Here is a 12,343-nt window from a genome sequence, read left to right on the forward strand (position 1 = left end):
TATTCATTCATGTTTAAACTACTTTGAAAGAGTCGAGTTGGGTTAGTTGGCTGGCCTTGTCTTCACGAGAGGCGCCATCAAAACCGGTGTGGGGTTTGGGTCGTGACACAAACAAACTTCATCAAACTAGAACAAGCCAAAAGATGTTTGCAGACAGCTTGAACCGAGCGCGAAGATGAGAAGCAAACTTAAGCCACAAGTTTACAAAGGCAAGGCCAAGATGGATAACAAGGGCAAAGGTACAAATCCTCTACTTATTCCTACTAGTCATAGAGATATGCAATGTTTTAAATGTCAATGTGTGAGTAAAAATAACATATGAGTATCCTAATAGAAAAGCCATGTTGTCGAAGCCTGACGGTTCTTATGTAATAGGGAAATGCACGAAATATCAACCCCTTAGGTTAAATTCGAAGACATTGTTGGCTACTTCTATACAAAAATATGCCAAGAATCCAATAAACTCTTTGAATTTACCTTAGTCAATTTTCTACACTTGTTCTGTTTCTATGGAAAAATGACTAATTTCTGCTCAATAATGTATGATCTTAAAGCCCAGATCTCTTGCAAGCTAAAACACTAAATGCATTATTCCCAATTATACTCTCCTAAACTAGTTTCTTCCTCCTGTCCAAATACTAAAAAATTGTAATTAAACCCATCAGCACCAAATCATGTAAAATGATTCATGTTCACTAACATTACCTATTTAGTGCAGTCAAATGTAGTACATAATTGGGGCTATAAAAATTTCATGTGATTTATTTACCGATTTTATATGTTATAATTTACTAATCACTTGTGAAAAAAGCCATATAACTAAAAAAAATATTTGTAATCAGTCATAAAACCCAATCTCCTCTTACTATGTCTCAAAATTGACATTTAACATTATTTTGCTGGGAAAAATATCAATAGCATAATTTTACAACATACGTACTTTTTTTCTAATTCGTCTATTTCGAAGTTTAGCACTCTCAGTTCGAGAATTAGCTTTAGCTGTGGCTTGAATAACCAATGGCTTTATTTCTAAGCCTACAAAGGATCATACAAAAGCTAAGTACACAAATACTAAAACAGACATCATTGCATGCACGAAATCCGTAAATCCCACTACGTACCTGTTAGAAAAAGTAAACAATAAATTAAAATATGAAATAACGGCTTTGAAATGTGAAATCAACTTACTACAAGAAAAATATTGCTTGTGAAGGAAAAATAAAATCGTCATAAATTTCGATCCACATGGATGAATTATGACATAAAAACTGTCACAAAATTGTGACAGACGATTTGTCTGTATGTATTCCGTCACAAATATCAATTTACATGGTGAATTCTATCATAAAAACTAACACAAAATTGTGAGAGGCAATCTGTCTGTCATATATATTCTGTCACAAATATTACCTCTCATCTTTTGGCGCATCCACACCTAGTCCGGACTTGAAAACTTTCAACCCTCTTAGTGTCACCAATCCATAATAAACTTTCCCATCGGGTCCATGAAAACTATCAGTAAAATGGAAGAAGAAGCAAGACAAAGTACAAAGGCCAAGTAGTGTTAAAATCATTAATGTAGTTGACAGGCGAACAATCGCCTTTGCCATAGACTGATGGAAGGACCATTTCAAAAGTTAGAAGTGTTCCTGTTTGTAGAAAATTGACAAGCAATGATGTTTTTGAGAGTGTTTTTTGAACCCCATTTGCCATTGCTCTTCGTTTCTTGCCACCAATTGCTGGTTGAGGCAATTCGGGGATCGAAACATCGTTGTCTGGTGGCAAATTAGTAGGGTATACTGATGTATTTGCACGTTTTGATGCACTATAGATTTTGATCCCAATTCCCTCAGTACTTTGCTCCATTTTTTTTGAGAAAATTGAGAAGATTTAGAGCGGTTGAAGATTGAGAAAAAAAGAAGAATAATGATCACGAATGAAGTTTTCAGTCAAAGATGATGAATTAGTTTGGAGTATTGGATACTTGATTTGATGTACTTTTTGGTTTATTTATAGTTTTGGGTAGGTAAATTAAATATGGCATAAACAATTTTTGAATTTGGTTAACGTTAAGTAACTAACTTGTTTCGAATGGTTGCCACCCGCAAACTATTCCTCTCAAATTCAAATTTTGCAAGTCCTCATTTTGGTAGTTATTTCCCCCCCGTTAATTACTTTTTGAAAATAAATCATTTTGGGAAAAGGCAAAATGACTGCTATGATTACTCAGAGAGTCCAACAAAAAAATATTTGATTTACATTGTCACACCTCCTTTTCCACTACACCCGCAAGGGCATAAAGGAGTTTTTTCAATTAAAGGACAATCGGAACGGGATTTATTATTAAGATTCAGAGTCGCCACTTGGGAGATTAATGGTGTCCCAAGTCACCGGTTGAATCCCGAACCGAGGAAAATATGACTCTGTTAACAGTCCGCGAATCAAAAATCCGAGTAAGAAATTCTGTTAACCCGGGAGAAGGTGTTAGGCATTCCCGGGTTCCGTGGTTCTAGTACGGTCGCTCAACTGTCATATTTGGCTTATTTATCTGATTTTAATACATTTTTTGAACCTACGTGCCAATTTTAACTTTTAACCGCTTTTATTCAATTTTTAAAAGAAGGTTGAACGTCGTTTAAAATGTGTCTTTGGATCGCGTCACTTGAAATGCACCCGCAATCCTGAACACATTTTATTCAACATTTTGGGATTTGATTTGGGTCACATGAAATGCACACCCGAGTTTAAGAAGGTAAATTATTAAAAGCGCACCTAAAGTGACTAACGCGTGATTATCTTTGGGGAGGGCCGTGAAATTCGCTAGACGGCCCATCCCGAATTCTAAGTTCTTTAATGTAACCATTTATCGAGGGCCCCGCAATTTTGCGTTTTATTTGGCGAGGCTCGTCTCGTTTATTATTTAAAGGATAGTCCTAAAGTAAACTATGATTTTCTATTTTTATTTGTCTCTAATAACAAAAGAAAAGTCCTAATTAATCAATATTATAAATTTCGGGCCTCGAGTTCAAGTCCGGGTTCAAGCAAAAGGGGGAACCTCTTAGTTTGAACCCGCTATCTAACTTGAAGCCCACAGCCTGCCATTTAAGTACCAACAAACCAATTGCCATTTCAGTCTTGGGCCCAAAGAGCCCAAGCTACATGATACATGCACACATGGACAAAATTCCCAATAGACACAGACATTGGGCCTGAGATTAGCCCAAATCGGACAAGCGTATCAGACTGCGTTGGGACGATCAGAAGATCGAATCCCTGGAGCTGGCAAGCCACTGATTTGCTCAAACCTTTGCCTACCAAAATTATTCCAAACTCTTATGAGTGCATTCAATAATTGACAATAAGGTAAACAATGTATTCTTATTCAAGTTAACAGGATATTGATTACAAGTTAAGAGCCTAAATTCATACTTTGTCCATATCTAATTATCAAACAACTAACTAATTCAAACCAGTCAACAATTGATATTGCATGCTTAATTCAAATGAACTATTAATACTAACTACTGACCTAGAATTGCCAAAGCTTGCCTTAAAACAGTGTACTCAAGGAAACACAGGTTTTGACATTGAAAACTAGCCTACTTATATTAACTATTGCATTACGAAGTTGTTTAGGAAGCACGTTCGGCTTAGCATTGAACTCGATGTGGCCATCACCCACTGATTTCAACTTAATTGCAAGTTTAAACTATTTCTGATTTTTAAATTTTAAACAAAAAAATGCTAAACATAAAACAAGTACTAACTACAGCTGATAACTACAAATTAACAGTCCAAATTGTCCAATTTGGCACAAATTACACAGTCTGAGTTTCATTGAATATAGATCTAATTAGACTACATTATACAGTTATATATCATTGATATCTAATTAACTACAGATGCGTCTTCCAGCAAACAAATGCTTGAATACTTTCATTTCATGTTCAATCTCGAAGCTACATCAACTTTGAGTTCAAATGTGTACCTGAGATTAAAATGCAAAAGTGAAGAAGAAATGGAGGTCAGTGAAGCAGTGATGAACAGCAGCCCAGACTCAAAACAATGAAATCAATTTCAGCTCCTAAATTAACACAACAAACCCAGGAACAAACAGCACCAGATCCAACACCAAAAGAACATGAAATCCAAACACAAATGGACCAAAATATGCTCAAAACCAACCAGAAACTCCCTGAACTCGAACCAAACCAAAATCTAAAGATATTCAGGCCATTTCTACTCTTATGTCGACTGAAAATCTCATCTACAGCTAAAAATCTAACTCAAACTCTAAGAGAAATTCCAATAGAACAGGACTTTTATAGAATTTTTCTACTGTTTTTGTGTTTTTCTGTTTGAAGAAGTTAAAATCTAAAAGAGTATTTGATCTAAAATTTGAATTTCAGATCTGGAACTTGAAGGGTATTTTGGGGGAATTTTTAGGCTTCAAAACTTGTGATTCAAGGCAAGGGCATTGCCCTTTTATAGGCACATATGAGGTCATATCAGATTTTCAGCCTTTGCCACTTAGTCCCTCTTTTAAAAATCAATTTTATCTAACTAGTCCCTTAGTTATTGACTTAGGTGTCAAGTTATCCTACTCATTTTCCTTGAATTTCCACTTTAAACCCCAACTAGAAACTCCTAGAGAGTTCCCAATCACACAATTCCTTCCCTTGAACTAAACCAATTACCCCCTTCCTTTCTTTAACTCTAGCTCGGTCTTTTATTCCAGTTAAAAAATAGATTATAGTTACTCAAAAATCCTAATGCAACCATATCCAATGCACTAATAAAGCAGGAGGACCATTCTAACTTCAATAATGAAATTCAAAAGCAATCTGATATACTTAACTAATAAATAAAACTAAACTTATCAAAACAACACTCAAGTATCACAAAACAGGATCAAAAAAACAATTAAACCAAATGAAAACTAATTGAATCATAAAACACAAAATTAAACTCAACAGAATCAATTACGAAACAGCAATCAGGCAGAACTTAAACTAATCAGAAAGATCATGAAGAACTACTTTAATAATTCTCACAGTCTAAATTAAACCAAAACCCTAAAACAAAATCAACATGATGAACACAATATTCGCCTGAACCACAAATTTAACACAAACCAATCACAATTATCAAATCAGACTAACATACCACGGAAAAGAGCAGAAACTCAATTATTGAAAAAAAATAGAAAAGAAGAGAAATAGAGGGAGAACATAACCAGAAAACAAGTAGATGAACTTACTGGATGCCCTGAAAATCAGTTTGAAGCAATTTGGAGGCGGCGACGCCATGCACGGTGGAGGCGGCATCCATATTTTTGAATATTCGAGGGGTTGGACTTACATTCGAACGGTGATTTTTAGGGCGTTGGAAAGAGGAGACGGAGGGGATTCAACGGTGTAAATTTGGGGTGATTTGGAGAAAGTTGGGTTGTGGCCGGAAAATTTCGAATTAAGATTCGAAGAGATTGGTTGATGTTTGAGGGAAATTATTTGGATATTTGGAACGGAGGGGGCTGAGGAGGTTTCATGGTGTAATTTTGGGACTGAAAGGGACCGGCGCCGCCATCCACGGCGGTGGGGAATTAGGGCGGCTCCATTAGGGTTCTTGAGAGGGGGGGGGGGAGGGAGACGAGGGCCTAAGGGGGGTGGGGTGCCCGTTCGGACACTTATATATTAATGGGGGCGGGCTTCTGGACCGTCTGATTAATCAACATCGACGGCTTGGATTGAAACTCGATTATACGGCGTCGTTCTATTAAATAATCGGATGGGAAAAGGAATCGGGCATGGTCTGGGAGTGGATTACACGAATTGGGCTAGGGGAATTGGTTACAAACGGCCCAATTCGAGTCTTTATTAAACAGCCTTCTTTTAATTATTTTTCTTTTATTTCTTTTATTTTATTGTTTCCATTTATATTTTTTTATATTTCTGATTTTAATTACCAAATTCAAAAAACAAATTACAATTTCTAGAGTACACTAATTCCTAACAAATTAAAACTAAAATTGCAAAAGGAACATTTTGTTACTTTCTCCTTCTCCCTCTTTTTATTTTAATTTCTTTTAATTGGAACTAACAAAAATCCAGATTAATTCCTAAAATTAAGGAAAACCATTTTAAACCCCAAAAACGACAAATAACACAACAAATTAACATAAAACTACTCAAAAAGCAAAAAATCAAAAATTAAAAGCGCAAACTACACGTATACTTTTGATTTTTCTTTTTATGAACCAATTAATTTCTAATTTAAATCCTAAAATGTAAAGTTAAACCCTAAATGCACATGCCAAATGTATTTTTTTATATTGTTTCATATGAATTAAAATGCACAAATGAAAATGCAAACAATTAACAGAAAAATAACACAAAATTTATAAAATTGTAAATAATGAAAGAAAATCATTTTGTTTGAATTTTGGGAATAATTCATTGTAGGGCAAAAATTACCGTGCTCACATACATGAGTTTAGATATGTTCATTCCAAATACTATTAATATAGACCTCAATAATCGAAAAGGATTTGTATTATTATTGGACTAGACCACTGCTAATTATAATAATGGACATTTCCAATCAACGAATTACAAGGGAAAATGATAAAAGAGTTTAAATTTATGTGCAATGATAGTGAAAAACTATTTTTTCCCATCAACTTAAAGTGAACTACAACAGAACCTGTAATCTAACTTGGTAGCCTAGAAAATAATGTAAATTACTTGATAAAATAAGTTCAAATACATTGATAGCATAAAAATAAGCGTCCATAAGTTATCCATAATAAACTTTACTATTAAGGTAGTTACATATGCGTCTACTTGACGCCCCAATTAGGGATGGCAAACGAGGCGAGGCTGGGCAAAACCTTAATGGGGCAGAGCAGGGCAAAGTCTTAACACACTTTCAAGAAATAGTTAATGGGGCATGGCAGGGATAGGGCAAGATTTTTGCTGCAAAGTCAACAAACAAACTAGAATTTTCTTTTACTTGCGTTTGCCTACTTCATAGGATGGAGGTTTGTCTTTTTTCTATGTTATGTTTTTATTTTTTCCTGGTTTGGGGTAGATATATAAAGTGTTGTCCACAAATTATTTTGTTTTTAATTCTAGGCAAATATTTGGTTATGTAATATTGGTGGATCTTGGGTGGGAGATATTTTGTGAATATGTTAAATGAAGCAAGAGCAAGAGTGCAGCTACAGTGAACTCCAGTGGTTTTTGAAGTGTTTATTGCTCCGGGTCTTTAGGTAGATATACACACACATACATGAGAAGAAGTCAATCAACTGTTGGGTACAACTATTACTTATTATATCAGTAGATGCACGGTCTATGATTCTGAACTTCTTTTGATTAAAGTGTTGTGTTTGCTGTTTTCCACGTCAAAAAATTGATTTTGCATGTACAGATATGATATACTCCCGTTGTTCCATTTTATACGACACTCTTTTCCTTTTTAATCTCTTGTTAAAAGAAAGACATCATTCCATTTTAGCCTTAATGACATGCTCTTAATAAAGTAATTTTACGTCATGTAAACCGAAGCCATACCGTTATCAGATTTATCATGGAAATCATATTCATCGTTCTGTTTATAATAACATGAATAGTTACAGTTCCAAACTTAAAAGAAAGGAAGAAAAGAAAAAGCTAAATGGGGCAGGGCGGGGCGGGGCAGGTTGAAAAAGAGAAACACTGTTAAACAGGGCAGTGCATGTTGAATTTGGGTCATGGCAATGCTTCACCTGCCCCGCCCTGCCCTGTTCTATTGCCATCCCTAGCCCGTATGAGAAAGCTTCAGACTTCTGAAGGCTATAAATAATTCACATAGAAAAGAAGGAAGAAACTATCTGGGCAGCAAACCATGGCGAGAAATGGCAATCTCAAACGCTTGCATTCTTTCTCCTCGAGCAAAACCATTGCAATCATAAGATGAAATCATATTGATGTTGAGATCGACACAAGTCTGCACAAGTTTCTCACCAACACGTTCCGCTGCTTCCTGTGATTGAGGGACAAAGTCAAGGGATGATGCTATGACTTGAAAATCCCAAAATGCATTGGAACAAGAAAACATAGAAAACTGAGATCCCATCTTCAAATTATGCAGTCTTGAAATACCACTCACTATACAATTTGCACTAACATATTTATAATTATGTCTTAATATGCTAAAGATACTCACTACAGTATTGCATGGTGGATCACCCCGGATTGATTTTTGCAAAGTGCTCCTGTAAAACAAAGACTTCTTATTTTGGTCATCTACCAATGTAACATATAACTGTTTTTCTGAGCAGAAGACTGAAAGTCTTGGTTTTTCAGGAGTTCCATTAAACTGCCAAGACCGAAAAGAAGTTTAATGATTACAGTGAATCAATAAACTTATACATATATGCTGTGTGTGTTTGTGCGAGAGAGAGAGAGTTCATGAAATGATTTTAGAGAACAATTAAGATTAAGCATTGCATGGCAAGCCAAATGGTAGAACAAATCAAGAAAAAGGCAAACAAACTTCATCAACATGGGACAAGCCAAAAGACATTTGCAGAGAACTTGAAACACGCCCGAGGATGAGAAGCAAGCTTAAGCTACAAGTTTACAAAGGCAATGGATAGAAGGATGACAAGGGCAAAAGTACAGATGCTCTACCTATTCCCACTAGACATAGAGATATGCAATGTTTTAAATGTCAATGTGTGAGTAAAAATGACATATGAGTATCCTAATAAAAGAGCTATGTTGTCAAAGCCTGACGGACCTTATGTAACCGGGAAATGTATGAAACAGCAATCCATTAGGTTAAAATCAAAGTCATCGTTGGCTACTTCCATACAAAAATATGCCAAGAATAAAAGTAAACTCTTTAAATTTACCTTAAGCAATTTTCTACACTTGTTTTATTCTAAGGAAAAATGACTAATTTCTGCTCAACAATGTATGATCTTAAAGCCTAGTTACAGTCTATCTCTTCCAAGCTAAAGCACTAAATGCATCATTCCCAATTATATTCTCCTAAACTAGTTTCTCCCTCTTGTCCAAACACCAAAAAATTGTAATTAAACCCATCAGCACCAAATCATGTAACATGATTCATGTTCACTAACATTACCTATTAGTGCAGCCAAATGTAGTACATAATTGGGGCTATAAAGAATCTCATGTGTTTTATTTTCCGATTTCATGTGTTATAATTTACTAATCTCCTGTGAAAAATCCATATAACTACAAGAAAATTTGTAACCTGTCATAAAAACCAATCTCCTCAATTATGTCTGGGGAAAAATATTAAGAGCATAATTTTACAACATACGTACCTTTTTTCGAATTCGTCTATTTCGAAGTTTAGCACTCTCAGTTCGAGAATTAGCTTTAGCTGTGGCTTGAATAACCAATGGCTTTATTTCTAAGCCTACAAAGGATCATACAAAAGCTAAGTACACAGTAGAATAGGATTTCCAGTACCCAAAAAATTCTATGTAAAGCTATAAACTTTAGAACAATTGACAATAAAACTTACTTTTATTTTGGATAGGACGGGTGTATGAGTGCTTTATAAAAGTTCCAAAGAGCTCACAAGTCTTCATTTATCCCAATCAACGTTCTTTTTAAGTCAAGAGAGCATTTGATAAAATTGGAACAGGAAAATTAGGCAGGTGTTAGCATTTTTAATGTGCAAGCCATAACACCTTATCTTGTTGAAGTGATAGATTTGATGTGTGGTGGAGGTTGTCCAATATGAACCTTTCCCTCATTTCAACCGTTTGTTGAATATATATACTTGAACTCTAGCTAGCATCAAAAGTCATGGTTGTAATCTTCCTAATATTTTTTTTCCTTTTTGTTTCACTATTTATGTCAAGTTCTTGTTTAATTACTCGTCAATTTTAAATGGATTGTTAATTTGTTTAGCCGCTTCTATTTATTTGTACGAAACTTTGCCATTAGCAGAATATATATATATGAATTTTGAATAATCAACTCATAGCAATGTTAACTATTAACGTAAACTTATTCTAGTTATATCTGAATGTTGAATTCTAAGATATCAAATTTTCACCTCATGTCATAACGTTAAAAACTTACTCATATCTTGTGTTTACATCAATACAATAAATAGATAACATATATCTCAACATATCGGTCTTACCACTAAACTTAGAGTTAATTATTACTGCGAGTAACATATATCTCAACATGGCAGTTTCCTTAGGTTGGCTAAATAATGAGCCGTTTAGAATTGAATTGAGCGGAAACGTCAAACTTGGCTTGTGTGTTACGGTTTTCTATATCGATATAATGATTTGGTGAAAGTTATTCATATTTATTTTACCAACCGACATTAAATGATGCCAAATTTAACATTAACTTTGCCTCATTCAAACAAAGTTAAAGAGATATAATCAAGGCTTCTACTCAAAATGTTACCATGACTTAATTCTTGAAAAAAAATACTCATTCATTGAAATTCTTTCGACTTTAATTTTTTCAACATCTCATGTTTAGTAGTTAGTACTAACAGTCAGAGAGACATTTAATCAAATATTGAACAAAATTAAGGAATCAATATCCGAAATAGTACACAAAGTTAAATAATTTGAACTTCCTACCATAACCATGCCATTCTTTTAATAAACATTAACAACTGATAGAAAAGGCTCCTAATAAATTGATCCATAGATCTAAACAATAACCAGAGCAGTAATTATTTAAATTACAGTACATCAAATAGTACCATAGAGAACTAACTAAAAAATCCTCACATATTCAATTGGAAAAGGAGAATCGAAAAACAAAAACAACCTAAAATTAAAGCACAACCCTGCCCTAATTATTAAGCAGACATACATCCAATACCATATCTAGTATTGGGAAAAACAAGAAAAAGTCCACTGCAAATAACTCCCACCATTAAAGGAAAACTCCTCATAATTTCATCAAGTTCTTTTGCATGTCCAGGGAATAAACAAAGCGTCACTCTATGATCCGAAAATGCAATCGCCACAAATACCAAAACAGACATCATTGCATGTACGAAATCCGAAAATCCCACAACGTACCTGTTAGAAAAAATAAACAATAAATTAAAACGTGAAATAACGGCTTTGAAATGTGAAATCAATTTACTACAAGAAAAATAATGCTTGTGAAGGAAGAATAAAATCGTCACAAATATCAATTCACATGGATGAATTCTAACATAAAAACTGTCACAAAATTGTGACATGCAATCTGTCAGTCATATATATTTCGTCACAAATATTACCTCTCATCTTTTGGCACATCCACACCTACTCCAGACTTGAAAACTTTCAACCCTCTTGGTGTCACAAATCCATAATAAACTTTCCCATCGAGTCCACGAAAACTATCAGTAAAATGGAAGAAGAAGCAAGACAAAGTACAAAGGCCAAGTAGTGTTAAAATCATTAATGTAGTGACCGGGGAACAATCGCCTTTGCCATAGACCGAAGGAAGGACCATTTCAAAAGTTAAAAGTGTGCCTGTTGGCAAGAAATTGACAAGCAATGAAGTTTTTGAGAGTGTTTTTTGAACCCCATTTGCCATTGCTCTTCGTTTCTTGCCACCAATTGCTGGTTGAGGCAATTCGGGGATCGGAACATCGTCGTCTGGTTGTAAATTAGTAGGGTAAATTGATGTATCTGCACGTTTTGATGCACTGTAGATTTTGATCCCAATTCCCTCAGTACTTTGCTCCATTTTTTCGAGAAAATTGAGAAGATTTAGAAGGGTTGAAGATTGAGGAAACGAGGAATAATGATCAAGAATGAAGTTTTTAGACAAAGATCAAGAATGAAGTTTTTTTGAATTTGAATTTAAAATATTTAAATATCTATATGGTAGTTATTTGAATTCTGTGGGAAAATTTCGAATTGAGTAAAAAAGATAAACTTTTTAGATTAAAAATGAAATATAACTTCAACTGAATTTTCCTTATATCTTCAAATATAAAAAACAAAACAAAGAAGAAAAGAAAGAAAATCAACACCTTAACTGCTACCGCAGTTTATCCATGTTATATCTCTTCCTAAAACATTTCTCCTAAATTATAGGCACATACTACATGTCTCTCCACTCAAAATAACAAAACAAGAAACTGCAACGCATTTTTTTTTTTTTTTTTATCTTAACTAATTAACTCAATATAAAGATGACGATAGAAATTTTCTCTAAAAAGAGCAACATATAATTTGCGTAATTCAATTATGAATAGTAAACGTTCTTATAGTATAATTATGAATTTAATAGATAAAATCCCGTAAAGAAAAAAGAAAAAATTAAACTTCCCCCCCCCCCCC

The 12,343-nt window shown here is 34.3% G+C and overlaps 3 protein-coding genes across 3 annotated transcripts in view; all 3 read right to left on the bottom strand.

The window, feature by feature from the left end:
• Positions 1 to 940: 940 nt before the first annotated feature.
• Positions 941 to 1,866, bottom strand: LOC109212819 (the record flags this gene model as incomplete). Its single annotated transcript, XM_019376503.1, has 2 exons — positions 1,596 to 1,866; positions 941 to 1,035 (listed from the first exon to the last, which is right to left on the bottom strand). Coding segments are annotated over exons 1-2 (366 nt in total), but the record flags the coding sequence as incomplete, so codon positions are not given.
• A 5,692-nt stretch (positions 1,867 to 7,558) lies between these two features.
• LOC109212822 (50S ribosomal protein L18-like) overlaps positions 7,559 to 12,343 on the bottom strand; it is a gene marked incomplete in the record, with an annotated part of 32,942 nt that continues 28,157 nt past the window's right edge. The window contains 3 exon segments of the mRNA XM_019376507.1: positions 7,559 to 8,025; positions 8,209 to 8,361; positions 9,341 to 9,435. Coding sequence (XP_019232052.1) covers positions 7,870 to 8,025; positions 8,209 to 8,361; positions 9,341 to 9,435 — 404 coding nt within the window.
• LOC109212821 lies at positions 10,683 to 11,811 on the bottom strand. Its single transcript, XM_019376505.1, has 2 exons — positions 11,290 to 11,811; positions 10,683 to 11,083 (listed from the first exon to the last, which is right to left on the bottom strand). Exons 1-2 carry the CDS (start codon positions 11,742 to 11,744, stop codon positions 10,858 to 10,860), a joined length of 681 nt encoding a protein of 226 aa, XP_019232050.1. The 5' UTR covers positions 11,745 to 11,811; the 3' UTR covers positions 10,683 to 10,857.

The sequence above is a fragment of the Nicotiana attenuata genome, unplaced genomic scaffold (assembly GCF_001879085.1).
Source record: "Nicotiana attenuata strain UT unplaced genomic scaffold, NIATTr2, whole genome shotgun sequence".
NCBI classification, from domain to species: Eukaryota; Viridiplantae; Streptophyta; class Magnoliopsida; order Solanales; family Solanaceae; genus Nicotiana; species Nicotiana attenuata.

Excerpts from the sequence above, each read along its gene's own strand:
- LOC109212821 (XM_019376505.1), bottom strand. The coding sequence starts at position 11,744 with ATGGAGCAAAGTACTGAGGGAATTGGGATCAAAATCTACAGTGCATCA. Across the intron at positions 11,084-11,289 it reads GATGTGCCAAAAGATGAGAG|GTACGTTGTGGGATTTTCGG; the intron begins GTAATATTTGTG and ends TTTTTCTAACAG.